General features: G+C 51.1%; 11 protein-coding genes across 11 annotated transcripts; 5 read left to right on the top strand and 6 right to left on the bottom strand.

The window, feature by feature from the left end:
• Positions 1 to 55: 55 nt before the first annotated feature.
• On the top strand, positions 56 to 2,502 carry CC1G_03316 (DUF747 family protein; the record flags this gene model as incomplete). The annotated part of the gene is made up of 9 exons (XM_001830727.2): positions 56 to 619; positions 677 to 955; positions 1,009 to 1,159; positions 1,211 to 1,378; positions 1,429 to 1,589; positions 1,642 to 1,806; positions 1,863 to 2,089; positions 2,145 to 2,286; positions 2,341 to 2,502. The coding sequence occupies 9 exons, from the start codon at positions 56 to 58 to the stop codon at positions 2,500 to 2,502; spliced, it is 2,019 nt and encodes a 672-aa protein (XP_001830779.2).
• An 810-nt stretch (positions 2,503 to 3,312) lies between these two features.
• Positions 3,313 to 4,537, bottom strand: CC1G_03315 (hypothetical protein; the record flags this gene model as incomplete). Its single annotated transcript, XM_001830726.2, has 4 exons — positions 3,313 to 3,648; positions 3,708 to 3,840; positions 3,891 to 4,283; positions 4,359 to 4,537. 4 exons carry the CDS (start codon positions 4,535 to 4,537, stop codon positions 3,313 to 3,315), a joined length of 1,041 nt encoding a protein of 346 aa, XP_001830778.2.
• Positions 4,538 to 5,193: 656 nt separating this feature from the next.
• On the bottom strand, positions 5,194 to 6,394 carry CC1G_03314 (hypothetical protein; the record flags this gene model as incomplete). Its single annotated transcript, XM_001830725.1, has 4 exons — positions 5,194 to 5,526; positions 5,576 to 5,708; positions 5,769 to 6,161; positions 6,216 to 6,394. The coding sequence occupies 4 exons, from the start codon at positions 6,392 to 6,394 to the stop codon at positions 5,194 to 5,196; spliced, it is 1,038 nt and encodes a 345-aa protein (XP_001830777.1).
• A 134-nt stretch (positions 6,395 to 6,528) lies between these two features.
• On the bottom strand, positions 6,529 to 9,649 carry CC1G_03313 (transcription coactivator; the record flags this gene model as incomplete). Its single annotated transcript, XM_001830724.2, has 12 exons — positions 6,529 to 6,695; positions 6,772 to 6,875; positions 7,493 to 7,808; positions 7,862 to 7,921; positions 7,973 to 8,030; positions 8,081 to 8,187; positions 8,235 to 8,352; positions 8,407 to 9,012; positions 9,074 to 9,218; positions 9,267 to 9,313; positions 9,364 to 9,548; positions 9,601 to 9,649. The coding sequence occupies 12 exons, from the start codon at positions 9,647 to 9,649 to the stop codon at positions 6,529 to 6,531; spliced, it is 1,962 nt and encodes a 653-aa protein (XP_001830776.2).
• Positions 9,650 to 12,048: 2,399 nt separating this feature from the next.
• CC1G_03312 (lipase) lies at positions 12,049 to 13,473 on the top strand (the record flags this gene model as incomplete). Its single annotated transcript, XM_001830723.2, has 8 exons — positions 12,049 to 12,261; positions 12,331 to 12,433; positions 12,495 to 12,752; positions 12,813 to 12,891; positions 12,942 to 13,064; positions 13,124 to 13,278; positions 13,339 to 13,383; positions 13,412 to 13,473. The coding sequence occupies 8 exons, from the start codon at positions 12,049 to 12,051 to the stop codon at positions 13,471 to 13,473; spliced, it is 1,038 nt and encodes a 345-aa protein (XP_001830775.2).
• An 847-nt stretch (positions 13,474 to 14,320) lies between these two features.
• On the top strand, positions 14,321 to 15,754 carry CC1G_03311 (calcium channel; the record flags this gene model as incomplete). The annotated part of the gene is made up of 1 exon (XM_001830722.2): positions 14,321 to 15,754. The coding sequence occupies one exon, from the start codon at positions 14,321 to 14,323 to the stop codon at positions 15,752 to 15,754; it is 1,434 nt and encodes a 477-aa protein (XP_001830774.2).
• Positions 15,755 to 16,585: 831 nt separating this feature from the next.
• CC1G_03310 (hypothetical protein) lies at positions 16,586 to 18,424 on the top strand (the record flags this gene model as incomplete). Its single annotated transcript, XM_001830721.2, has 7 exons — positions 16,586 to 16,686; positions 16,743 to 17,016; positions 17,074 to 17,222; positions 17,276 to 17,572; positions 17,630 to 17,659; positions 17,717 to 18,077; positions 18,137 to 18,424. The coding sequence occupies 7 exons, from the start codon at positions 16,586 to 16,588 to the stop codon at positions 18,422 to 18,424; spliced, it is 1,500 nt and encodes a 499-aa protein (XP_001830773.2).
• Positions 18,425 to 18,730: 306 nt separating this feature from the next.
• On the bottom strand, positions 18,731 to 20,453 carry CC1G_03309 (hypothetical protein; the record flags this gene model as incomplete). Its single annotated transcript, XM_001830720.2, has 7 exons — positions 18,731 to 18,931; positions 18,994 to 19,345; positions 19,403 to 19,661; positions 19,714 to 19,757; positions 19,817 to 19,974; positions 20,032 to 20,302; positions 20,356 to 20,453. The coding sequence occupies 7 exons, from the start codon at positions 20,451 to 20,453 to the stop codon at positions 18,731 to 18,733; spliced, it is 1,383 nt and encodes a 460-aa protein (XP_001830772.2).
• Positions 20,454 to 21,453: 1,000 nt separating this feature from the next.
• On the bottom strand, positions 21,454 to 23,038 carry CC1G_14260 (hypothetical protein; the record flags this gene model as incomplete). The annotated part of the gene is made up of 7 exons (XM_002911683.1): positions 21,454 to 21,474; positions 21,562 to 21,646; positions 21,709 to 21,859; positions 21,913 to 22,031; positions 22,082 to 22,110; positions 22,164 to 22,462; positions 22,948 to 23,038. The coding sequence occupies 7 exons, from the start codon at positions 23,036 to 23,038 to the stop codon at positions 21,454 to 21,456; spliced, it is 795 nt and encodes a 264-aa protein (XP_002911729.1).
• A 218-nt stretch (positions 23,039 to 23,256) lies between these two features.
• CC1G_03308 (hypothetical protein) lies at positions 23,257 to 23,869 on the top strand (the record flags this gene model as incomplete). The annotated part of the gene is made up of 3 exons (XM_001830719.2): positions 23,257 to 23,344; positions 23,394 to 23,546; positions 23,598 to 23,869. The coding sequence occupies 3 exons, from the start codon at positions 23,257 to 23,259 to the stop codon at positions 23,867 to 23,869; spliced, it is 513 nt and encodes a 170-aa protein (XP_001830771.2).
• A 268-nt stretch (positions 23,870 to 24,137) lies between these two features.
• On the bottom strand, positions 24,138 to 25,837 carry CC1G_03307 (hypothetical protein; the record flags this gene model as incomplete). The annotated part of the gene is made up of 8 exons (XM_001830718.1): positions 24,138 to 24,164; positions 24,222 to 24,268; positions 24,328 to 24,498; positions 24,556 to 24,993; positions 25,060 to 25,178; positions 25,242 to 25,376; positions 25,561 to 25,627; positions 25,681 to 25,837. 8 exons carry the CDS (start codon positions 25,835 to 25,837, stop codon positions 24,138 to 24,140), a joined length of 1,161 nt encoding a protein of 386 aa, XP_001830770.1.
• Between the last annotated feature and the right edge of the window lie 1,151 nt (positions 25,838 to 26,988).

Genomic DNA, 26,988 nt, shown 5'->3' with positions numbered 1-26,988 from the left:
GCCCAGGTGAGCGACTGCTCAAGGACTGGAACAACGAACCCGACAGTAAACCAAGATGACGACTTCGCATTCACCACGGCTGAACCCGCGCAACAAAGCAAGACGGCGGTTTTCTGCGAGTGCGACGGGATGGACGCCGAGCTCCCCCAAACCACTCGCATCTGCGCCACTGTTTAGGCCCAATAAACAGAGAAGGGTGTCGATGAGCCCTCCGACGAGGACAGCACTGGCCCATGGCCACAGGCCCTACACTGACACATCGGACTACGAGGACGACCACCATGACATCCGAGAAGAACTAGACTGGCTGCGTAGGGCGCGTTCGACGTCGCCAAAGCCCTTGATATTTGACGACGAGCCACGACAGGCTGCATACTCGTCGTTGCCACCCACACCTATCCTCCCTTCACACCCATACGAGCCGCCAACGCCAGTTTCTCCCCTGTCTTCTGCGTTTGGGACACCTGAACCGCCAACGAAGGTCGAACGCCAGGATATACCGTTTTCGCTATGGGATTATCTTCGAGAAGAGCTCCTTGCGACAGACTTTGACTCGCATCAAGAACAGAAATGGGAACGGGTGAGCAATTTCTTGAGTATGCCTTTGGCAATGGAAAAGGTGTGTATCCAAATGATTCGGTTAGGGAGGTATGACTGAACCATTACGTCTTGCTAGATCATCGGATTTGGCGTTATCGTGTGCTTCGACTCATTCCTCTACACATTCACCATCCTACCCATTCGGTTCTTCCTGGCATTCCTGCGCTTCATTGGAAATATGCTCCGGATATCATCACCACCCTTACCGCCTTCACAAAAAGCAGACCTCTTGCGAGGACTTTTGCTGATCATCTCCTTGCTTATCTTGAACCCACTGACGGACGCCAGCAAAATCTACCATACGATTCGTGGACAGGACACGATCAAGCTGTATGTTATTTTCAATGCTCTGGAGGTAATTTACAACAGCCTATCAACTATACGACTGGTACTGACATTTAACTGTAGATTGCAGATCGGTTATGTGCGTCTATTGGCCAAGACGTCCTCGACTGCCTGTTTTCGAGGTCAACACTGGAGCCTTTGACCCACCGGATACCTGTGACTACCCAAACCTTGCGGCCGATATTCTTCTTCTTCCTCGCGACAATATATAATGGTAGGTGTGTGTCAGCATTACATTACCATACGCCGCTCATCTCGTTCTCAGTCGCGCATGGCCTCGTCATGGTCTACCAACTCATCGCACTGAATGTCGCCATCAACTCCTATGACCACGCCCTCCTCACACTGCTGGTGTCTAATCAATTTGTGGAAATCAAAGGGAGTGTTTTTAAGAAATTCGAAAAGGATAACCTGTTCCAAATAACATGCGCAGGTGTGTCAGGTGCCCAGAGTCGTTTGAAACGCTGGTTAATATCGCTTTAGACATTGTTGAGAGGTTCACGCTTTCTCTGATGTTGCTTATTGTCGCGCTGCGCAATCTCATGGAACTGCGGGGGACTGACTTTGAAGCGTCGGAGGGCTTCGTCCTTCCGAAGAGTTTCGGATGGTTCAGAGGAAACAATATCCTGTGGACAATCTCTTATGTTTGTCTTTAAGCTGCTTCTAATAATCGCAAAGCTGACAACAGTCGTATAGCCCGTGGTTATGGTACTCGGCTGCGAGATGGTCGTTGATTGGTTGAAACACGCTTTCATCACCAAGTTCAACCACATCCGCCCATCTGTGTACGAACGTTATACAGATGTACTCTGCCTAGATCTTTCTAGCGGCAGTGCTGTCGGTCGCCGTCGAACACGGAAGGTACGGGTATACCTCAGTCTATCTGCGTGGTGCCCTGTTGAAACGTCAACTTGCAGCACTCCTATGTCGACCAATCTCCTTTAGTTGCCAGGCGACTGGGCTTTGCCTCTCTTCCCCTTGCGGCCCTGTTCATTCTCGTGGGCTCACAATCGCTAAGCGGGGTTTTCTCGTCTGCCTTCTCCGAATTTACGTACCCTTGGACGTGGTCACTACGAACACTATCTCAAGACGACTTCATTTATTACCTCACGTGGGCCACGATAGGCTTGCTGTTCTGGCTGTGGTATGTCGTCGGCCGGGCTTTTCATTGACTCTGAGCTAACAAGGCGCGTTTTAAGTTTCGTGTGCATTAAGATCATCGTCGGGATAAATCTTATCAGCTTTGCAACTCGAAGAAGAGCTGGGATGGAGGCGCGAGAGGCAGCAGATGTAGTGAACGACTTTGGGCGCGACCCTATAGGAGAGGGCAAGGAGGAGCGGGTAAGTAGAGATTTCTATCCTTGGTGATCGCCATCGCTAATCAGCTATGTGCAGAAATATAACAAAGAGCTGAAGTCGATTCTTGACAACGACGCCGACGACGTTCCTCGTGCTTCAGACATCGGCGAAAACAAGCCAGGAGATGACAGGAGCAAGAAACGACGATTACGATTAGAAGAATTGACCAGATATACTATGGTAAAGCGGATATGGTAGCTGGGATTTATGCACATATTTATGGTGATTTTGTGGATGGGAATCATATTATAACGGGAATGAGGCGGGTATACTATCATTGACAACGGTATGCAACGCGGTCACAGTGTTGCAACGGACCTTATCGCAGCCCAGGCGCTGCTTTATCGGCCCAGATTTTTATATAATCCTATGCAGGTGAACGCGACAGTGCTTTCTATTTTACTTTTGTAACGGAGAAGCAATTGCTTCTCAGAGGAATGCGTTATCAGTGGTAGAATTTTCGTTGCAAAAGCAAAAATCCCACGTAGTTTGGACATTCCGCAATGAGTGGGAGTGGATTGACCGTATAAACTACATATAAATTAACAATGAATGTTTTCTAACCCACTGGTCTACATTTCATGCCCCTCGTACCCTTTCTGAAGAGACGAAACAGAAATCTTGGGAGCGTGACAGGAGCGAGAGAGCGTTCCCAGCAGTTTGCAACGCGACCTCCCGCGACTTTCATCAAACGATCAAAAATTTGTCACGCTCCCCCCTTCGGAGTTGCCAATGATGTGACATCGGAGTGTTCGCCATCATGTCACAGTCGTTGCAACACTATGACTTTTGGTGCTTTTGAGACACCCTCCACCGGCCTCCCTCTGGCAGAACGAGAACTTCGCTGATTCTCTAAATGACTAAATAAATGAATAGCCGAATAGAACAGCAACCTAAATACCAAATTTCAAATTCCCAAAATGAGTACACAGAGAGATATTGAAGAGAGAGTGAAATCCGTTGCAACACCCTGCAAACGATAGTATATGCAGTCCAGAAGACGACACATCATATCAGGTTCCGAGTAACGAGCTGAATCTGTTCTCCACCGTCCTTTTCCTCCCGCTCACGCCTGCGTGCCGCCCGTTTCGCCGCGCGCTTCTCTCGAGCTTCTTTCTCCTTTGGCGTCTCGTCACGCCAACGCCAATCTCCAGAGAAACCAGTTCCAAATATCTTACGAACATTGATGCAGAGCAGGATCGCATTTGCCAGCCATTCGGGCGCGACGTGGAGCATGTAAAATGCCACCTTGGACCCTTTACTGTTCTGTGATCCTGGTGCTGTGGAATCAAGGGCCACTGTGTAGTTGTTCATTACTGCCATGCGGTACACGGCCACGGTACCCTGATATTATTGCCCTGTCAATGTCATGAAGGTCTTGGTTCGCGAAACGGCGGACGTACTGTTAGCGTGGCGATTACACAGAGCATGAGCAAGCCACGTTTAGCCACGCGAGGCTGCTTCCACCAAGACCATGCCGCTACCAGCAGGATAACTGCGTTCATCAAGAACAAACCCACAGCAGCGCTCACGTATCTGGAAGTAATATTAGTCAGTCCTTCAGATCGTCAATGTACTCCGAATACCTGTATACAAAAGTTCTCTGCGCATGTCTCTCGCTCGTAAATCCTTTCTTGTATGTACTATGGGCGATGATACCGGGAACGGTGGCTGCAAGGAAGGCGAACCCGGCGAACCCAGTAAACCGGCGCGCCCAAAATCGTTGGCGAGGGTAGTCGGGATCTCCTTCCTGTGGAGGTGGAATGTGACATCCCTTGGTAGCTGCTGCACTTGATTCGGGATAGCGCTCATAACCATAGCTAGCGTTTATGAGCAAGCACCGGAGGAGGCTGATCAAATCGCTCGCGATGGTGATGTAGCCCGACCCGAAGCTGAGTTGCATGTAGTTCGCCATTCCGCCAGAGAGTCTCTTCTTTTCATTTCTGGCCTGGTTTGCCCGAAGTGCAAAAATCGCGATTCTAGATTGTCGACCATGTTTAGCAGACGTGTCAAGGGCAGGGTGAGTTTCAGTGTTCTCCAGGGAACCGACTCACCGCTCAACGGCGAAAATGATTGTCCCAATGAGGAGTGTCGTCCTTGACCTCCTGTCATACAGCCGATAGACTACCAGAGGAACGAGCAGGCCATATAGGACTGCAAATAACACAGAGGGTGCGAAGTCTTCAGGGAGGGCAGCACCGCCGATAGGTGATGGGAATTCCACAGAGGCCATTGAACCGTGAGCTCGTTTTGAAATCAGGGCGCCCATACTTATATCCTTTCGCTTCACCTCGCGCCGCACAGCCGCACAGCCTTGCTTCACACCCTGGTTTACAAAGTTCCTCCGACCATGACGACTTCTACAGCAGTTAGTATCCAAGGCCGGTGCCATCAATCGGCATGGGGCGGCACACCTATGAGTTCAAAGCAACGAGAGTGGGTCTCAGCTTGTGTAACCACCTTCTCTACTATATCCAGCGCTGAAACTCGAGCACGACTGGAATTGAATCAATCGCAGTGGGTGAGCGAAAATACTGCTCGACGGCTGCCAAGGTTTGTCGTTGCCGTAGATTCCGACTCGGAGACGTCTACCCAAAACGCCAAAGCCCCTGTTGCGATGAACTTGAATTGCGCCTTAAAATTGGATCAATGGACTCGAAATGAGCGTCATTTTATTAACCAAGGTATAGTACACAAGGTTTGAACTAGATAGCTATTCAGTGTAACGAATGACGGGATCAAGGTTGAGATAAACATGTATCTGATGCTCTGAAGGTAATGAGGGAAATGGGAGAGCTGCAGGCAAAGATGACGTTTAACAGGACCAAGTTGAAAGGGAGAATGGGGTATAGGGCTGTCCTACGTAGCTTGGTAGAAACGTTTTGGATCCTAGGCAGGGCTTCTGTCGACAACGTGCGTGCTGTGACCCGCTTTTTCACTTCGAATACGCTTGCGTTCAGCTCGTCTTTGAGCGCGTTTCTCCCGGAACTGCTTCTCCTGCGGTGTCTCGTCGCGGAAGCGCCAGTCCCCCCACATCCCGGTTCCGCACAGCTTGCGGGTATTGACACCTAGCAACAAGGCACACGCAAGCCACTCTAGTGATACATGGGCGATGTAGAACCCCGCTTTAGATCCTGTCGAGTTCTGTGACCCCTCTGCGGTCGAGTCTAACGCCACTGTGCGGTTTAACATGACTGCCAGTCGGTATATTCCGATTCCACACTATCAAATTGACGTCAGTGGCCTTACGGGACTGGAGTTCTAGACTTACAGTGAGTAACGCCACCGTAACGACAAGGAGTAGGCCACGCCTTCCTGCTCGTGGCTGTTTCCAAATAGACCACCCCGCTGCGCCCATGAGGACCCCATGTGCTAGGGCAAGTTCGACTGCGGCACTCGCATATCTGGTGATACGTTTAGATGACTATCAGCCAACTCATCCAGCTCACGGGTGTGTCGCCTACCTGAGTTTATATGTCTTGTCCGCAACCGCCTGGTCTGTGAATGTCTTCTTGTAGACACTGTGGGCAAGGATGTTGGGAACAGTGGCAGCGAGAAAAGATAGTCCCGAGAAGTCAGCGAATCGACGAATCCAGAAGCGCTGCCGTGGATTATCGACATCGGTTTCCTTGGGCGGGGGGAGGTCACATCCCTTGGTGGATGCCGCACTTGATTCCGGATAGCGCTCTGGCCCATAGCTGGCATTCACCAGCAGGCAGCGGATGAGGTTGACGAGATCGTTCGCAATTCCTATGTAACCTTGTGCAAAACTGAGTTGCATGTAGTTTGCCAAGTTTCCTGACTGTCTCATCGTTTCGTTTCTGGCTTGCGCTGCTCGGATGGAGAATATAACGATCCTTTATAACAGGAAGTTTAACCATCAGAGTCACAAAGAAGTCGCCGCAACGCACCGCTCAGTTGAGAAGATGATCGTCCCTAGTAGAAGGACTGTTCTTGACCGCCTATCGTAGAGACGATACGCCGTGAGGGGGACAAGAAGTCCATACAAAACAGCGAATAGGATAGACGGCGCAAAGTCTGGAGGAAGGGACGCCCCACCGACTGGGGAGGGGAACTCGACGGTCGCCATTGAATAGTGTTTCTGCCTCCAAACGAGTTGTTCTCTTTATATACATTGTTGGAACTCCGTTCGCACATTGTTTACAGCACCATTTCGGCAGAGCAGAGTATCCCCAAAACGTGTTTAATTCGCGTGGTAGCGCTCTACAGCACTAGCCAAAGCCCATCAAACAACCCACCCAGGAGACGCAGTGCTGTATAGTGCGCAGCGGATAACAGTATGCTATCCATGGAGACTCGCGTTTCGGTCTTGGTAGTGATCTGAAGACCAATGCGTCTGAATCGGATTCGGAGAGGAGACCGGAATAGCCCTATTGGCGACTTGTCGGAACTATTAGGCTAGTACAAGGGGCTCAAAATCGCAGATCCATTGAGCACACAACGAACAAGTGCGAATGTACTGTGGTTGGCTCTTGTCCGAACACCCGTCCCAGTAGTCTTCCACAAGATGGAGCAAGACCCACTCAATTCCGTGCGAAACGGCCACTTCTCTACACCTGCATTCAGCACTGGCCCGGAAACATACCATTAGGACACGGAGGAGTCGAACACCAACCTACATCTACTGGGCAGCCGCGCAGTAAGGAGGATGATGGCAATGAACCAAATGTATTATGTTCCGGTTACGATGCGTAGTATAACTATGTTATGTGTGTCGTGCGTGTTATGGTATGGTACAATTGCTAGGGCTCGAACAAGCAGAAGAAGAAAGAAAGAAGTGCTTAGCCAATTGGCAAAATAGACAGCAAGAACGAGAATAAATACAACAAACGACGGTGTCGAAGTCCATGTTCCAGGAAGAAAAACGTGTATACGAATTGTACACAGGGAAGGCGAATAGTGAAGTAGCAAGCCAAAAATCGTTATGAACTTGTACCACCTGGCCAACTTGGAACTGATGAAGACGCCGCCGTGACAGGATGGGAGACTGAAGCAGAGTTGAAGGTGAAGTTTTGAGCGCTTGGTGCCGCTGTGGTCGGTGGTCGAGGAGATCGTTGGATGGAACTTGCATCCTTCATAGGTGACCCATTTACAGATTGGCTTGCCTGGCGACTGCCGACAAGGCGTCAGCCCAAGAACCACATCCTGAGAGCCTGCAATTACTCACCTGGGATCAGCGGTTGGAGCAGGAGTCCCGGATGCATTGCTTGCAGCAGCAGCAGCAGTCATATCGGTAGAAATTTTGAGATATCCAGCCTGGACGAGGAAGTCCCAGACCCTACTGGTCTTGTTCACATCGATTTTAACGAGATCACGAGCTTCTCTGCGTCGCAGTTTACCACCACGACGCGCATACTCGCGAACAAGGGTTTCTTTGATAACAAGATAAGGTTTGGGGAGGATACGGAGCTGAGAGCAAAGGGCTTGCTCGGCGGGAGTAAGGAGATGGAGGGAAGGACTGTTGGCGAGATTGAGAGGGGCCGCTGGGAGGGCCGTGAGAATTGACGTATGGAAAACGAATGGGGAGAGAGCTTACGAGGTTTGCGAACAGGTGGCCCTGTGCCACTTGCCAGTCGGGGTGTAGGTTCCCGCGACCCTGATGGAAAATTGAGTATGCTGTGCTCTGCTGAATATGGATGACACATACCTTCTCGTCTTCTGCTACTATCGACGACAATATAGTCTCTCGCAGCTTTGATTTGGGTCTATCATCTCCTTGTTAGAAAAATCAGAGCGGGAACTACAATAGACGTACCCGTTTAATGAGGTCGGTCTCATACTTGTCGATATCAGCTGCATTGCAGAGTCCCAGCCGACGATAGTGCTGTAGTTCTTGTATCCGTTTCCTGAGCATAGCTTCGTCTGAAAGGGTTGAGATAAGAAGACTAATCTCGGAAGGATGTACCTACAAAGCATATCCGTCGTGAAGGCTTCGTAATCTGCAGCCGTTTGCAACTTTGCAAATGGCCGTAACCGATGGATGAACTCTCGCTCTTCTTTCGGCCTCTTCCTTTCTGCAGTTTGCCACTGGAAGATGTATTGTTAGGTGTCGTATACAAATTGGCACGATGCTACACTCACCTTCTTGTAGTCCAGAAGCCCTCTCTCAAACATAAATGCCTTTGCTTCAAGTCGCTTCTCTACCCGTTGGAAGTACATTTGCAGCAGTGTGAGCTTGAAATCGAGAGATGCCTGGGTTTCATAGGGCTGTGGTATCACAGGTTCCTCCACCTCGTCTTCCGGGTTCCCCATGACCACGTCCTCCGATTTAACCTCTTTCTTGACGATCCCGTTCGTCTGGTGGCCATTAACATTCCCATTACTTGCGAATGTTGGACCCGGTGTTGCAGATGACTCTGGAAAGTCGTGTAGGCCAGCTAACTTGTCTTCTTCGAACTTCTTTCGTGCCTTAACATCGGGGTCGTGGTCATCTTCTGGTATTTCGTCGCCTCCGTATTGGTAGACGACACCGAATTCGAGATCTTTGACGAGGTCTTCGGCTTCGTTGTCTAACTCGTGCTCGAATTCCAAGCGACCAGGGAAGTATGAAGAGATCTCGTGTATGCCAGGTGCTGATGTCGGGGCTGGACCGGGTATTGGGATAACTCGCTTGTTCATTTCGCTTATTCGCCGACGTTTGCGAGATTGAAACTCGTAAGGATCGATGTTAAATTCCACATCCATACGCTGTGGAACAGCAAAGTCATTAGACACTGTTTTGGAATCCAGAGAAGCGAATGCAATTTACCGGTCGAGGCCAGTCAGGCGACTCAACATAGACCTTGTGGTAATGTTTCGCCACTTCCTCCGTCGTCCGCGTTCCGATATGTTCTGCAACCTTCTTCCAATTACCGATGCCGAACAACTTGATACCAGCGAGAAGAAGATATTCTCTGTGGTTTACATGAGATTAGAACGGAATGCAGAAACGAAGGACATACTCGTCTGCTCCCCAGTCTTCGGTAAATATAGGATAAGAATGGACATCCTGTGGATGAATGTGAGCTTAATTGGAGACGATAAAGCCATAGGACTGACGATAACGCGGTAGGCATGCCAGCGCTTATGATCCTTAAACTCCTTCCCCGCACAAAAGCAGCTGGGACATATGTCGGCCCCCTCGTCCGCCTGGCATGCTGGGTCCGCACATTTCATGCGTACGCTATGTGTGAGGTCGCGGCCACATGAATCGCAGGTATAATTGCTGCCTGGATCCGTGAAAACTGAAATTGGAGGTTAGAATAACCCAATCAGGCGAACTATATTATGACGCACCTTGAACTTCTTCCGGGATCTGCTGTGCTTGCCCATCTCCGAGAGTCATTTCGACGCTCAACAGCGCTCCGCTCAGTAAACCCTGTTTTCCGCTAGGTCGCGTTCAGGACGATCCTTTGGTCGTTCAAGCCGTTTGAATGTCGTCGTCGACGGTTCGCGTCGGTGTGGACCACTGGAGCGGTTTGGCGGGATTGTTCCCGGTTGGGCCTAGCAGAGCCTCACTATTGAAGACAGTCTGAACACTGTATTGGCCTCCTCGACGTCTGAGGTTGGATATTTGACCCGCGGTCGTCGTCGCTGGGCGGCTACGACGATGGGAAGAACGATGAGTGGATGTTTGTGGTTGTTTACCAACCGCGTCGGCAGGTGTGGCCTGGCCGCCTAGGCCCGCTGCCCGAAGGTTGCCTCCGACCGCCAAAGTACAAGGCCACTTTGTCGACAGCGTGCCTGTTCAAAGGATTCTACAAAAGACATGTGTCAACAGCTATTGCCATCGTCTCCAATGCCTGCTACCAAGAGACCTTGACTGTTCCGGCAACATTGTATTCTGTAGGGGCTGGTGGTATATCATGCATGACCCTCGACGACAATCGTCCTCTAAGGTATCGCCAACAGCCCACTAGACATCGACAGCAAGACTTTCCGCATGCTCATCATTCAGATTTTACGCTTTCTTCTGTGGGCAGTCGGCACAGGAGCGGTCGCTGTGGGCATGGTCATTCCAGTCATCTTGCTCTCTATCGCCTTTTCAAATCAACCGATCGGCCTGCAAGTGTTCCTAGCCATGGATGAAGCGCAGCGCGATGTCGTCGCCATAATAGAACCAAGGGCTGTTAGGCATATGCATAACCTTCCTCGGGGCCACCGCTTGACCCACGATGCTATAGGATAACTGGGACTGTCCCCCGGTGTACAATCGGCTCCATGCAACCTTCGCGCATTCTCGAAGAACCCTAGGCCTCCACCCTTTCCAGGACCATCATTCTCTCAGTTTCACTTTGTCGAAGATAGCTATTCCCTTGCTATCATGCTGTCATTATTGCTTTCCCGCTGCTTTCCTTTGCTCTGCTGTCATCACTCGCTTTCTTGTCGCTATCGATCGTTGCATAGTTTATTGGTAGATCAGGTTTGCTCATGGACTAAGGACTGATTGTACATTAACTTTTTCCTTACTATTCTGGACGTAGAAAATGGACTGAATCTCTAGACCTAAGACGATCCCTCTAGACTTTGCCAGTCTGGTGCTTTATCTCCAGGGAGGTGTAAACCTCCTGTCGTAAAGACGTGCACAAATTTCAGTTGGCTGCTGCGAAATCCACCGCCCCAAACTGTTCACCTTTTTGATCGGACCTTGCTGGTGGAACAGCTCTTGTGAGTTATCCATCCAATAAGCGCCCACTTAGGCCCAATTAGGTGCCATTGAAGAGGAGATTGTCCTCTTCGAGAATGTGGCGTCCCAGAGTCTATTTCCGTTGCCTCGAAGTCCAGTTTAGTCTTCCCAATTGCCATTTCCTGGGGTAATGCTGGTCACAAAGTCCAATTTTTGGGGCAGCGATGCTTGTATGTCGCCATGTTGAGTTTCTACTTTTGAGAAAACCAACAGGGCGCGCGAGCATGCGTGCAATGCGAAGCCCGGATCGCGTGGACACACTAAGGAACTCCGGATTGCTTCTTGCTGATCCCCCTCATCCAGCACCGTCCGCGCAGGCACTGCAGTACGCTCTTCAAGTCATTCAATTGAATTGTGCGCTAATCCTGTTGATTTTTCAATATTGGCCACCTGAGACGGAGAATGGTCGGCTGACCCTGAAATTTGCTAATTGTAGCTCGAGTTCTCCCATGTCCCGCAGCCGCGGTGACGAAGCGCGTGCTACAGCTCACCTATTCAGGAATTTGAATGCAGACGGACCTTAGTTCTCTCACAAGAATGGACTTTTACCTCGCCTTCCTACAGGCTTGGAAGACTTGTCGATGAACCTTTCCTTCAGACGCGGTCCCGTCGGGTTGAGGTGGTCGCAAAATCGCTCGCTCGTTTCGCCCGAACAGGGAAACACCCACACGCCGACTTTGCCTTGTCTCTCGGCTGAACTCATGGGCAACGGTTGTCACAATCTCCCCAGATTTCCCCGCGTTCATCCCACATGGCCCGCGTCTTCTTGACTGATCGCTCATCTCCATCTTGTCCGTTGAACCACCATTGGCCACTTGTGCTCTCACTTTGCCCTGGCTGACTCTGTTCCCGTTTCTCACTGACGGGAGAGCCAGCATGGCACCATTCTCTCTTCGGGCATGCGCCCTTGTAGCCTATTCTTGGCAATGCAGAGTATATAATAACTGAGCATACTGGACAGCAAATTCTCCCCAGGTCGAGTTTCTCAACCTTTCTCCTTCCTCGCAGATTTCCCAATCGCGTGGATCTTCGCCTCCCCTTCCCTCCCAGTGCCAGCAATGCGTCCCGCGTTCCTTTCGCTTTGCTTTGCGGTCCTCTCGCAAGCGTGGTTGGGCTTTGCCTCTCCTGTTCCTGTCGGAGAGCTCGAAGCTCGCCAGAGTGGTATCGATTCCACCACCTATGGCAACCTCGAACGGTTTGCGAAGCATTCTTCTGCCGCTTACCAGCTCCTTGGGTGCCCTCGGCCTGTAGGAACCACGCTGGTCAAGTATGTACGTGGTACCTTTTTCTCGAGTGTTCATCCTTGGGAAGATAACTCACCTTGGCTTTCCATTTTGTAGATTGACAGATCTGGGACACAAGGGTACATCTCCCGCGACGACTCGAGGAAGGAAATCATCGTCTCCTTCCGTGGTTCGATGAGTGTCACCGACGCCCTTGTTGGTGGGTCGCATGATTCCCGTGCATTCCCGAGCGCCTAATCATCCTTGTTTTCTTTTCTCAGACCTCGCGATAATTATGGTCCCGCTGAAGTCCACCGGCATCACTAACGTTGGCGATGCGCATGTCCACACCGGCTTCCAATTCGCGTACAACGTCGTCGCCGATGATGTTATCTCGACTGTCAGGAATCAATACAACTCGCGCTCCGGTTATACCATCGTTGTTACTGGCCACTCTCTCGGAGGTGCTGTCGCTTCGATGGCTGCAATTTCTCTCAAAGCCGCTCTTCCCAACGCTCCCTTGAAGCTTTACACCTATGGTACGATCCATTTCTTCGATTTGCCATAGCCTTGGTCTGACAGTCCCCCGCTCTCTCCAGGACAACCCCGTGTTGGCAATGCTGCCTTCGCTAGCTTGGTTGAGAGCCGCGTTGGCGTCAACAACATCTTCCGAAGTGAGTTCGTTACTTGGATCGTCCTCGTGCAATTTCTGATTCCGTCTTCTCCAGCTGTGCACACCTACGGTTAGTTCTGCGCGCCTTGAGCGCCAACGGCATATGGAATCAAGCGCTGACTACTGTTGCAGATGGCGTCCCCACTGTCTTGTTCAAGGCTCTTGGCTACCGTCACTTGTGAGTGTTGTGCCGTCTACTACATATAGAACCGAAGCTAAATGTGTACTCCCTTGTAGTGCTACTGAGTACTGGAACTTCCAAGATCCTCGTAAGTTGACGTTGTGCCAGTTGCTCGATGGTCCCGTGCTTACTGTGCCTTCCAATCCAGCCAATGCTGCCAACACCAGGAAGTGCAATGGAGGCGACGACCCCAAGTGCAGCGACTCCATTCGTAAGCCCCTTTCCTCATCGCCGCAGCCCGCTCGAACGCTCTTAACACCTTCCTTTGTAGCCTCAACTTTCATCAACCCCGCTCATGTTTACTACTTCGGCGAAGGTAAGAGCCGACTTCATCTTCATTGAAGCTCGGACGGATATTGACTCCCCCATCGCAGTTATGGGCCTCAACCCTCTCCTCTGCCTGTAATGCTCATGATGTACGACACCACGAATCACTCGATGGGATACCCAAGTTCGGATTGTACAAATTATCGGATGGACTCGGATATACCCGCGGAGGTTTGTCAACAGAGTGTAAAACTACGCATACCATTACGACTAGTGGATGTATTTTTAGCATGGATGGATACGGATTTCATGACTCTGATTGGTGCAGTGGACTTTCTTTGAGGGAAGATAGGGTTGGCCGAGAGGCTCTAAATTTGGAAGGGAAGCTGCAGACTGCCTCCAGTGAAGGATGGGGCAAGGCAACGATCGCCTCCATTCGGTAAGCTTCTTGCCCTAAAGGAACGCTATCGGAACACCGCATGACATATGCGGGCTCACGCTCTGCTCCTCCTCGGGTTGAAGCAACCGATGCATTTATCCGAGTGGTCTCGACTCAGTTGAGAACGATAAGTATGTAAACGGTGCATGTCACGAGATGTACTAGGCCACGGTGATGTGGTTTGGTGGTTTGACTGTAGCTTAGTTGTCTGTACACAAGTTACCCTCTGATCTCCCTTGACTCGAAGCACAATCGAGATGCTATATGTACTTTCTGTAAACTGGATGCTTTGGCCTGGACTCGAACTCGAGGGCAACCTGTGTTTGGCGTTGTTAGCAATAGGAGACTTTGGCATCTGATTGACACTAGGGCGCCAAATCACTCAGCCTCTAACGACCACGATATCTACCCCAGACACCAGCCAAACGTTGGATATAGCGGCCGGAAGCTAGTCTTTCGCGCATATCGACTAAAAGAGGATACGTAAGTCAGTTATAACGCTGCTAATTTCATAAGGCTAATGCTTTTCAGCAAATCCTCGACCTACATGAAGCTTTCGAACATACTACCGACAACCTTGCTATGCTTGCTCGACGCGATTCTCGTATCTGCGCAACCTAGGCGCGAACTACCACTCGACGTTGTTGTGCCGGGGACAGCGTTGAATGGCCAGGCATTCGTTATTCCTACAGCAGGATCGCTGGTTCTCTCGGTCGCAGTATGTTCAGAAAACTCCAACCTACGGTTCATCGTCTCGAATTCCAGCTCGACAAGCAATCCAAACTCGGACGGGGGTGCATTGGTGAACCTTGTTAATGGGGTTGGAACATATGTCAGTGGTTATCCAAACGGAGGGGTGCTTCAGATAGAAGGAAGCGGTTCTTTCGAAGTTGCCCTATCGGACACTGGCCAGCCAATTCATGCCCATTTCCCACCGCTTCCGTTGCTGGGTGACACGACTTCGAATCAGGCAATCCTATTCTCTCCACCATTCTTTGTTCCGGAACCCATTCAGCCAAGATACCCCAATTACACCATGCTTCCGGTCGACATACCCCAAGACTCGCCACCCCAAACTCCCGACTACACCTTATCACTATTTCCTACAAGAGAGGACGACTACCCACGTTCAAGCTGCTTTCTATCCGCAGAATCCCAACTGGAATCCGGAACTATAACTTCTGAAGAGACCCCATGGCTCCGAGACGAGGACGGGTGGCGACTTCAATATCTCATTCGCGGCCTCGAACCTTCAACCAATTACACGGCCTACGTCCTTGACGACACAAGGGTGTTTGGACCGATATATTTCACGACCAAATCAGCGGCCTTCCCCTGCCATTTGGTATCCAACTTGCCGTATTGCCCGCGGGTAGCCTATGCTATGCCTTTAGCTCCACCGCCCGACGGTGCCGACACGTACACAGGCGACACCCTTCCACAAGAACTTCAAGACCCACTCAAATCCTATCTCACAAACTTTACCATCAGCCTCGGACGCTTCGCCTGTGGGAGAGACTTGTATTCTCCCCTCGTGGACTGTATCGACTGCCAGCGCGAGTACAGAAAGTGGCTTTGTGCCATTTCTCTACCCCGATGTTCCGAACCAAGCCCTTCGAATCCCAACGCCTTCACCGCACTGGCTCCGGACCCCACGGCAACCGGATTAAGCGCGACGAAGAACGAGCAACAGCAGGTCCTTTCTGCGCTTGTACCGCTCCAGACTTCCACACCACCCCGAAACTCGAATCTTCCACCATTCGATAGCCCCTATCAAATGCTGCTTCCATGTCTTGAAACATGCACAGCCGTTGATCGAGCTTGCCCACCGTTTTTGGGCTTCAAATGTCCTACATCACAGTTCAACGGGGCCGCAAGCTACGGTATTGGGTACATCGATGGAAAGGAAGGCGACGAGAAGGAGGGTTTGACAGGACAGGCGCAGGATAGGTATGGGAATGTGTGGTGTGCTTTGGGTTGATGTTCAGAGTTCTATGGTTCGGCACCTTGTGACAATGTATTCTTCCGACCTCTCCGTCTCCAACTTCCCATCCTTGTCCTCAAGCGCCGTTGAAAACAGTCCCTCACCGGAAAAGGTTTAAGTACCACTGCTATTATCGGTATTGGCAAGCATCTGTTCTCCAGGATCTGTTGTCAAGACTTCCGATGCGCAAGGGAGGGAAGTCATCAAGATGCCTCAGCCGGGAAAATCTCGTCGGTCCGAACGCATTTCCTTCTATGTAGGCGCCCCGAAACATACCTAAGGAGGTTGACCCACAATTGTTATCGCGTTGAATTCGAGCCATGAGGTGAGCGGTCCGTTAAAACTCAATTCTTGTTCCAACCTTGATAAATAACCGGCAGCGGCGCTGATGGAAGACAACTTTATGGTATATGTTGGCACGCCCAGGTCGCGAGTTCCGGTTAATCGTTCAAACTGAGGAACTACGCTATCTATACCTAGGAGCAATAGGGTCTTTAGAGCGCTGGAAGACTTCTTCTCGTCGAGCACCTGCACAGGATCTGCCTATCTAACTAACAGCTGACAGCAGCGTACCTTCTATATATGTTCTATCGGGCGCTCAGTCGCCATTTGGGGCGAATGCTGGATTATGGATCAGGTTTACGACATGTGCAGGCTATGCCACCAATTCAGACTTGCGAGCGTATGGGTTATCCGCATCAAACCCTGTGGAACCAATAAATCCTTTCATGATCGCAGCCATGGAGCGGTCTCTTCCCTGCCTGCCACTGCCCCACTTACAACGCTCCTTCCTTCGCCTCCTGCCCTTCTGTCTCGACTCCTTTCGCTATGCCCAATGTTACACTGACCATCGAAGATGTCTCTCCGCTGATTGTATACTCCGAAAGATGGGTCGCAGGTTCGTCAGCCAATGACCCATTACTCGAGAGGTACGCTTCAGCCGCTTTTTTCTTGGTCGATGCTCATGCAGCCCCAATTTCCCTAGATATTCACAGGCCAACTACATGACTGTGGATGCCAGTGGGGAGTTGGCCACCTTTGTCTTCACCGGGAACCGAGTGGAATTGTTTGGAGCGAAACGCCCTAACTATGGTCAATACCAAGTCACTGTAAACGATGAAGTGTACCAGGGCAGGGAAGCCAATAGTGATACGGATGAGTTCCAAATGTTGCTATGGGTTGGTGATTGGGAGAAGGCCAAGCCTCGCACTGTGAAATATGCAACTTTGGGTGGTGGTCGTCCGATCGACCTCGACTTCGTCTGTCACCTCTTCCCTTTGGACTGGACGCCCCATTTACCCATTCTTCTTTTTCAGATAAGGTTTTCATTTCCCGTTGGGCGTCCGGACGAAGAAGTGGTCGTCCACACCTTCCAAGACACTGATCCTTCATTCGTGTACGAGCCTGATGACCACTGGGAACGGAATGCAACGAATGTTGCTAGTTTTTCCGGCGGTACTGGTCGGTGAGAACTCAGCGTTTTCCAAAGCTGCTTGCAAATCTAATGATTCGATAAAGGGCTGCAAATTGTGCGGGGGATTCATTTGCTTTTACATTCGAGGGCGACGCTGTGTCCTTGTATGGCCCTGTTGGACCAACGGGAGCCCGGTTCAGGGTTGTGATCGAAAGTCAAGGGCTGCCAGATGAACTGACCACCAACAAGCCATTCTGGCGCACGAATACGCTGCTTTATCATAAAGCTGACCTTGGACCTGGTCGCCACACGATCAATGTGACAGTGCTGCCGGAGTCAAATGAGGAAGGTGTTCAGCGCAGCTTTGCGATTGACTATGCCGAGGTTTACACGTCTGGACAGTGAGTTCGGGCCAAGATCCATATACATTTGAATGGGCCTTGATGCGTTCTATTCAGGTCCGTTTCATCAACGCCAGGTTCTGCTGGGTGCGTCCAATATTCCACTCATCTGTTTTAGATGTCTCGTGCCAACCGTACGGTCAGACTTTCAGCTGGAGCGGCCGCAGGAATAGCTCTGGCCGGCGTCCTTCTTGCCCTGGGTCTCATCCTCGGTATCCTCATATGGTCCTTAGTTATCTATGCCCGGAGAAAAGGGCGTGTTCTGCATTTTGGTTTTATTGATCCAGAGAAACCGGCCGAAGCGCAGAACACAATACAACCATTCCAATACACGACAGTCGATAGTGCATCGCCTCCGCCTACAACCTCAGGGGATCCGCTCTTGCGGACACATACATCCAATAACTCCATCGCGGCTACTCCGATGACATCCCAGTGGCCGCCCAGCACACAACCATTGGACCAAGCTGTTGTCGTGAATGATCCTGCTATCCGGCCCATACAGGTACACAGGGCCTTACCTATGCACGAAATCGGTTCTGACTATGCTTGTAACCCTTCCAGTCTGTCGCGTCTTTAGGACAGGAGGTTGTCATCCCTCCTCACGGCTATCAGAAGTCTCGTGCACCACAACTACAACCTCCGCCACAAGGGGTTCGTTCGCGTCTGGCACCCGCTGCACAAGGCGCCGCTCTTCAGGGAGTCTCTCCTGTGACGGAAGAACGGACTTTGCAGACGGGTGGAGCGAATTCCTCGTTCTCGTTTTACACACAGGAGAGTCCTCCGATGTATTCCATGAACGATCCCAGTACCCCGCATGGACCCCAATCGTCGCTGCCTCGAAAGTTCTAGAAGTTTTTGATGATCTGTCGATGAAAAGGTACCCCGTCTATAGACAATGGTTCTCATTGAAGCAGTTCTTTCCTTGTACGAATCATCGCCATTCCCTAATATTTGCAGTATGTATCATGTACTAATTCTTAATTGCGCCTTTTTGTTTCTGTCAAAGGGTTGGTATTTGAACGGACAACATACTATATTGAGGCTAGGATTAGTTATGGGTATACGTATATGACAGGCAAGTTACTACTTATGATGTGGTGTTATAATACAGCACGCCGGAATATTGGCGCCAAGAAGTCGTAATGAAGGGAAGATCTATGCTTGGGTATAGGCAGCTGACGGCGCTTGTAGACTATTAGAAGATCCAGGGATATCACGGTTAGGAGGTCCTTTGATTTCCACTGTCTTGGAGTCAATGTCAGAGTACACGCTCGTTCGTGCTCCGTTGTCTTGAATGGAAGGTAGTGTCGGATGTAAACTGGGCCTACGACCGGAGAGCTTCGACCGTTTTCCACGCTTAAATTCGAATGAGCATTAATTACTTTCCTGAATAGGATGGGACGGGGACTCGGACATACCGAGGAAAAGGACGGCGCAGAACTAGGCGCCCAATTCGAGGACGGGGCATTCGACGGAGTGCCCCAGCTAGACGCCGGGCCCCAACTGGATGGAGCGTATTGAGTGGATATTTCAGTGAATGACATATCTCTTGAAATGGTTGAAACAGTCGATTTTGAGTCGCCCGCGATTGACACCCGAGAGCGCGAGCGACGGAGCGACCGAACATCCGAGTTTCTTCCAAAGAAGGGAAGATAGCCTCGCCGCCGCAAGAAGAGGAACAGCAAAGCCACCAAAAGCAGGAAGGCAATCCCACTGCTAAAGGTGATTCCAAATACCATGGCCGGACTGGCGGAACGCGAACCTGACAAGCTTTGAACGGCGGCAGTCAGTGAGCAGTTTCTAGAAGCACAAACAGAACGTACTTACCTCGAGGATCCACTGTCACCTTTGGCGATGTAGACGTTGGCATAGTCTATCGCAAGGGTATCTCCGGGAGAGTCAAGGGATACCTTGATCTCATGTGAGCCTCCATCGAGCCCCGCCGCCAGGTACATTAGTTGCTGGTGACGCTCGACTGGGTAATCGCGTTTTGCAGAAAAGAACTCTTGAGGTCCATCGTCCAAGCTCACACTATACCTAGAGGTATAGTCTCTTCCACTGGGTCCATACAGTGCCACGGCATGTCCTAGCCAAGAATAAGCGAGTTTCCCCTCTAAGGGCGACGATCCCCCACTCACCCTTGAATTTCAAAGTCACAGAAGATTGAAACGCAGAGGTTATGCTTGATGAAAGCGAGGATGATATAAGAGCAAGAATGGTGACAAAGGGTAAGGTACTCACTGTCCACTGCCGCCCATGTAGCTGTTCGGTCCCGCTACTGTCTCCCAGTTGGTAGGAGGGAAGTAGACAAATTTATGGTCGCCTTCCGTGATAGTGTTCTGGACGGTCACGATCTCGACGCTTCCTCCCTCTCCACCCAATCTGCTCTTCAGAGAGACCTTACATCGCCACTGTGAGCTTCCGACTGGAATCTGCCAAAAGGACAAAGGACTTACAAAGTCCACATCCAAGTACTTTCCCTCCTCCAAGTTTCTGAGGATGACACTGTGCTCGCCTTGAGGAAACTCTTCCCGGAAAAGCGGGTCTCGAAAGACATCCACTTGAGCACTCCCACTGCGGCTCGTTGGAATGCTCTGGTTTACTTGAACTTCGAATCTCCCATGATTGCCTCTCAATGCTCCGTATATTGCAGCCTCTGAGCCAGTGAACTTAAAGGACATGGCTTCTCCCGCCTTATTGGTGAGCATAAATGAGCTCTCTGAGTACCTACAAGGAGGATAAGTCTGCTGCTGAGGAACACGAGCGATGCTGCCAACTACCTGCTAAGTTGCTTGTCATCAGAGCTTCCAGGTCTCCAGTCTGAGGAGTAACTTATGAAAGGAGCTGAGTCTTCGAAAGTGAAATAGACGTCCGGCATCGTAGCTGAAGCGCCCTATGGGGTTGAGGTGATGTAGTGAAGGCGTTCTTCAGGGACTGGAGGGCGATGTTTTGGCGTCCGGTGACCAAGGCTGGGCTCAGTTTATATGGCACTGACAACCAAGGCCATTGAGCACATCATTGTGAGAAGGCGGTTCAATGAATTGGGCAAGAGAACAGATGAATCCCACCGCCGGGCGCCACGACGATGATCATCACCTTGTACTCTGTACGACCGAACACGAGCCTTGCACTTCCTGGTACACAGGTTCTCCGAAACAGTGAACAGGGGCATTTGCAGTTAGCGTGCTCAGCAGAAAGACTTGGGATGTCGACTATTTAGACTTCGCATCTGAGTATCAGTCGCGATGCCACCCCACTGCCTCTGAAATCACAAAAGCTAAAACTGAACTGAGTCGAAAGCTCGGATGAATTACATACATACGTACTCTCTTCACACAACTACTGATCGCGAATGGTATGTAGAGAGAACCAGGGGTGGAACGATGTAGTGCCAGTAATCTTTGGCGCTGAACAGGCTGCCATCCCCCACTGGGTGAAGGTTTGCGGTGAGACAGGCTGGTTATAGTGGTGCCATCGTGGCGAGGCTCTCCAGGACATCACATATCGCCTTTTTCGCTCTTCAAGTTCGCAACAGTCATGACGGGCGAGTTAACAACCCAGACGTTTCAAACAACCGCCCATGAACTCTTTCAATTGCCCCATCAAGCATCACGATCCTCGGGCCCACATGGGGTTTGGCAAGTGTCGCTACTTCCCCATCAATTCCAACTCGAGTTGTCATCAAGTACTGGTTCCAAAGTGGGTTTCAAAGACAGCAGATTCCCAACGCACCAGGTACTTAGTATGCACGTAAGACCCGGGAAAACCGGAGATTTCTGCCGGGGATGGGGATGTATTTCAAGGATTATCTGAAATATCGCAGGGCGTGGTCTATTGCGTATCCGGCAATATACACCTTCCCTTGCCGCTGGAAGGCACTAAGCCCCCAGAACAAGAGTCTACCCATCCGCGTTAGCGTCCGAATATAAGTACAAGAAGATGGGCCGATGGTTACCTATTATGCATTTCCCGTTGACACAACGTACCCTGTCTGCGAAGGGTATGGCGGTGCAGTCTCTTCCCCCATCTGCAGCCCCGTCTAGGGAATAGTCTACACAACCACCACAAGACCTGGATAGACATGGAGTTAATACGTGATATTGAAAGGACAACGGTTGCACAACACGACGCACTCGAGATCGTTGAGGATATCCACGCAGTCAATACCAATGGAGGTGGTGCCTCGGTAGTTGGGACAAGGTTGATACCCGGGCTCACAGGCGTCTTTGAAGGACAACTGTCGCCTCGGGAGTCCACTGCCGCCAAGGAAAGGTGTTCCCGGAGCTGTTGGCCCTTGTTCAGCGGGAGCAAGGAGGCGGTTCAATTAGCACACTGACAGCAGAATCCATTGCCACCCTTCTGACAGTCACTTTCTGGAGCATACGATCCCTTCATCGAAGAACAGTGACCATGGGAGGGCGATCCTGGATTGGAGTAGGGTTTCTGGTTGGGACATCTGGCCTTACAGTCAGCTTCGAGCGCTCTTCAACTGGGCCACATGCGCACCGTTGACAATTTGTGTTTCCAGAGGAAGTCTGAATACAGAATGAGTTCAGTTAAACAGGTTAGATAGATCCGATACACTCACAGCGAAACATCCCGCGGGACACGGGCAGCAGGTCACGGCACCGTGGATGTTGTTGAAGGTTCCCGGGTTGCACGTTTCACAATTCACCCACCCGCCGGTCGAGTATCTACCGGGCGAACATAGCTGCGGGCTATGCACGGCATTGTGGGGGCACATGGCTCCAGGTGGACATGGATCACAGTCGGTCGAACCCGAGGCTGAGCTGTAGGTGCCAGGAGTGCAGTGCTGCTCTTGTTTCATGCCGGCCCCTGGGCAATGGTATCCAGGTCTTGCCCGAATACAAGTACGTTGGCCATGCTCTATACAAGTAGTCAGTTACACCGCGCGAAGTGAACGGGAGTTGCTGACCTTTGGAGTATGACCCTGGGGGACAGTCCTGGCAAGGACTATATCCAGTACTGGAATATTGTCCTGGGGCGCAACGGTCATTTCTACGCTTCCTGAGTATTTTAGCGTGCCCATTTGCGTTATTTCCAGGTTGATGAGCCTGAACTAAGGACGCCAGGCATACCACAACTGCCAGAATCGCGGTGGCCAGCCTCATGGGCGGTGCCATCACTGTCGATTACGGTCGTGTTGGGAAGACAGAGACTTCTTCGAGAATCTAAGACATGTCCCCAAGGTTCTGCGCACCATTTTCAAGCCGTCAGGCGATGGAACCGGTCCAACTGCGTTCTTTGCGTCCATTCCCAATCCCGATCGAGGTGGTCAAGGGGCGGGTCAAAGCCAAAAGCGGAAAACCAGCGGGAAGTTGCGCCACGTGCGCCATCAAATCCAAACAAACCCAATCTGAGTCGGCCCGCTTGATACCGTCTCCTTCCTCGTTCAAGCAGTCCGCGATGTGCTCCACTGGTTTCGACGTTTTCTAATTCCATCCACTCACGATAATGGCACCAAAGAACAGAGAAGAAGCGAAATGCGAAGTGTGCACGACAAACGTATCGAAATACACTTGTGCACAGTGCAGAATTGTATAGTTGGTTTCGGTTTCTTCTTCCCAGGATGTTTCTCTAACTTATGTTCTATAGCTGTTCGGTGCCTTGTTATAAGAACCACAAAGGTGGGTAGAATGAAAAATAGGAGACTTACATAGATGCTTACTCAGTTCCTAGCCTCGTCGTGCCAACAGAAGGATAGTGTAGAGAAACCGGCCACAGAATTGGCACCGCCTGCAGCGTCTGGTATGGGTTCACCTCCTCGTCAAGGCCGCACGCTGAGTAGAGAACCAAGTCTCCAAGGAAGATGCACCATTAGCAGACCCGCCTGTTCTCCGCCCTTTAACCTCACTAAAATGGCCGTATGTTCCTGAAGAGTCGGCATATCCAGATCCATTAAAGCGGGACGATCCCAAAGTGCTACAACTTCACCAATACGAGGCCATTGGTGAGTAATCCAACTCCTTTGAATCGTTAACTATACTCACGAAGGCTCAAGCTACATCCCCCAAGGTCAGAGAGGTACTAGCAAAACACGAAAACCTACCAGCCCTGCTCCAGTCTATCGACAAACTACGCGGACGGGAGCGTGAAGAAGAGCTGCAAAAGGCCCTCGGAGTCACCGCCGAAGATGTGAGTGGCCGCCTGGAACCCAAGGAGCTCAGCGAGGACGTCCTAGCCCTGAGGGAACTAGCAGAGGCCATCGAAGCCGCAGTTCGAGGGGAAAACCCCTCCGCACTGGGTTTGAATTGGGAAAGCCTCCTCGAATAACGGCCTCCTTCAACAAACCATACCCGGCGCAAGGACAACCATATTTTAGCGTGATAAATGTACAATAGTAGATACTGCAATGAATCAAAGCACCAAACACTTCTAATGAAGATCATCCGTCTGCTTCTCATTTCCGCTCCCACCTTCTATGCAAATCTACCAAGGGGATGGGAACCAGTCCTTGCGCATCGAAATGCGCTCTTGCAGGTATACAAACGGGGTGTTTCCAAGCCGGACTAGGACGAATAGATAGACGGACACTGTTGCTTTACGGCGGAATCAAGAATTCTTTAACCTGAGAAGATGGATGAGCTCTTGGTAGTTCCGTCCGAGAAGGGCGAAAGGGGCGTACCAATTCGTATGTGAAGAACGAGGTGGCAATGCTGGGCGCCACCTTGACTGCAAAGGGGGGTGCATGTGTCAGTGGGAAGTAGGTTATCGGAGAAACCACCACGCACGTAGGTTAGGCCACAGCCCTCGGTAAAGCCCCTGCACGCCTTCCACCTTCAGGATACTCCTCAACGCATCAAGAGCACCATTGTACTTGATGTTTCCTCCCTGCATTCCCGTCACCTGCATCTTCCTCCTCAAAACATCAAAGGGGTATGTCAACGTTTGCGATATTGAGCCTATCAGAAACTTTGAGTTAACAACGTTCGCAAACCCGAACAAGAAAGGAAGCGCACCTGCCAATGCACCGCAGGATAATTTCCGAGCGACGCTACTCTTACCGGGAGGTGTGATCACACCTCTTAAAAATTCGTACGCCGCAAAATTAATCCCCACATACGGTGCCACGCCCATCGCGGTTGTCACCAACCCCCGATACAACGCACGGACACCTCCCTCTTCTCGCATCACCTTCAACGTCATTCCCCACATTGTCAGATCGCGTTTGCTGTACTTGAGTGCGCCTGCCACTGCTGCTGATGCTGAGGTCGGAGCAGCGGACCGAGCCGAGGACGAAGTATGGTATGCAGAAGAGAGGGACGGTGAGGAAGTCGACGGTATCGAGGAAGTCGCAGCAGAAGCACCTGCAGGTAGCGGTTTAGGAGCAGTGAAGTTAATTGAAGCGGTCGCTATCGAGAGACGTGATCGGACCAGGTCGAGGGGGTATGTCGAGCCTGAGGTAGAGATTAATGGTCAGAAAGCGGTGGCGAACGTGCACTACCCTCGTGGTTCCAACTCACAGACTGAAGTGATACCAGCCAGTGCACCGGCTGCTAACCGTTTGGGTGTGTCGAGCTCCTTCACTCCGTGCGCTGTGAACAACTTCTTGAGTTGCTCGTAGGTAGTAAATTGAACAGCACTGAGCGATACATTGTGACGTGAGTTCCGAGGAAGGTTTAATGAAAGCAAGATTCTGGCGTACCTGTAGGGAACGATCCGTATGCAATTGATACCATTGCCGCGCATGAACCCTCTGAACCCCTCTTCCCGCCACATCCGCACCAGACTCCGCCACACACCCTTGTACTGAGCGTCGGATCCGCGAGGCTGCACTTGTCTAAAGAAAGTGCACCAATTAGTATTCCGAAAACCAAAACGGGCCACAAGGTCGAAATAGGCGCTCAAAGGTCGGGCGAACAATGAAGACCAAATTAGGGACAATGCAAGGTGCCAGGCGACCTCGGCTACCCAGAACCACGATGCTGCGCTGACTCGAGACAAGTAACGGGCGGGGGACGTACTGAATGATCTTTAATCGCTCCAACGGGCTAACCACTGTCCGTGACGCTGCGCCGGCACATCCCCCAGCTAAGGACGTTGTCAGAAATTGTGTTAAGCACTGATAAAGGCCAGCGACTCACCAATGAAGTAAGATGCCACCTGGGGGCTGAGAAACAACACGGTCTTGGGGGCAGGCGGTGTATCAAGAACCGTATCTTTGGGGTCCGGCGCCTGGGGTGTTGCTGCCACGGTGCTGGACGACGTCGACGCTGCCGTAGGTGAGGCAGCGGTACTCATAGTTCCGGTCTGAGTTGTAGGACGTTCTGAATGTAGGTTGGGAAATGGTTTGTCGCATGAACGAGGTGGGTGTTAAGAACGAAAAGCTGCGCCAACGATTGGCTGTAATGAATGCGGTCCCCTGAATGGCACCGGTGGTGTCGACGGGTGTCTAGTGTGCCTCTGTGACGACGATAGGACAACGGCGAGGAGTCCTTGAGGCGCTGGAGGATGTGGTTATGTGGTTCCAAGAGAAAAGGAATCGCGAGTCGGGGAGGCTAACTTTCCAGGCATCATCATAGGGGCTGTGTTCTGGTCATGTGATCGAATTTTGCCCCTTTTTGAAATTCGCGTTTATTCCTCTTTCATTAGAGTTCTTTCTTTTTCCTTTTCTTCTCGACAGTCAGCTGGAATACGATGTCATCGGGGCTCCAGACGAACATTCACCCTCTTTTGTCTCATTTTGGGCTTGAAATTCTGCTACCGCCGCCTCTGGCTTGCCTTGGGATGACGAATGGCGACATCTTGACGCCCATGGTGCCAACATACCAGATTGGCTACCTTCTAGATTTTAAATCCCAACGAATTCTCGTCATCACCCTTGTTTCGGATCTCGGGCACACACCAAGGAATACTCGACAGTTGCACAGCAAGTAAAGGGGAGCTTTTGCGAGACTTATGGCTACGTTCGCCCAACGCGTGGATCGGATTGCCCTATTGTGGGCGAATAACTCTGGTTAGCCTCGGACCGACGTGCTGTACTTTACGCACTTGTGTCAACTCGCAATGAAACCTTCTAAAGGTTTATATCCTTGCACGACCTCGCTATGCTTCAACAATGCTGGTACGTATCGTAACCCTTGACCCGCTGCTGTAAGGACAGCTGCCTAGACCTTGAGCTAATAGTGTCGCTCTGGATCTTGCTCCAGTGCGATGGACTGTCGACTCGCTGTGTAATTTGCCGCTAACCCAGCGGGTGAACCCATCTCTGGCTAGCGTTCAATTAACAGCGTATCATTGACCCTTTCCGGATTTCATTCTTGACGTACGTCTAAATTTAGCTCGTCGATGAGGGACTGTCTCCTGTTCCTGTGCGATCTACTGCGGTCAGCCTTAATCTTCGGCGGGTGGCAACAGAGATCCTCTGGGTATGGATCTGTATGCACCAGCAC

This window comes from Coprinopsis cinerea, assembly GCF_000182895.1.
Source record: "Coprinopsis cinerea okayama7#130 chromosome 3 map unlocalized cont3.3, whole genome shotgun sequence".
Classification (NCBI taxonomy): Eukaryota; Fungi; Basidiomycota; class Agaricomycetes; order Agaricales; family Psathyrellaceae; genus Coprinopsis; species Coprinopsis cinerea.
The sequence above is the reverse complement of the archived record's forward strand: the minus strand, read 5'-3'. Positions and strand labels throughout refer to the sequence as shown.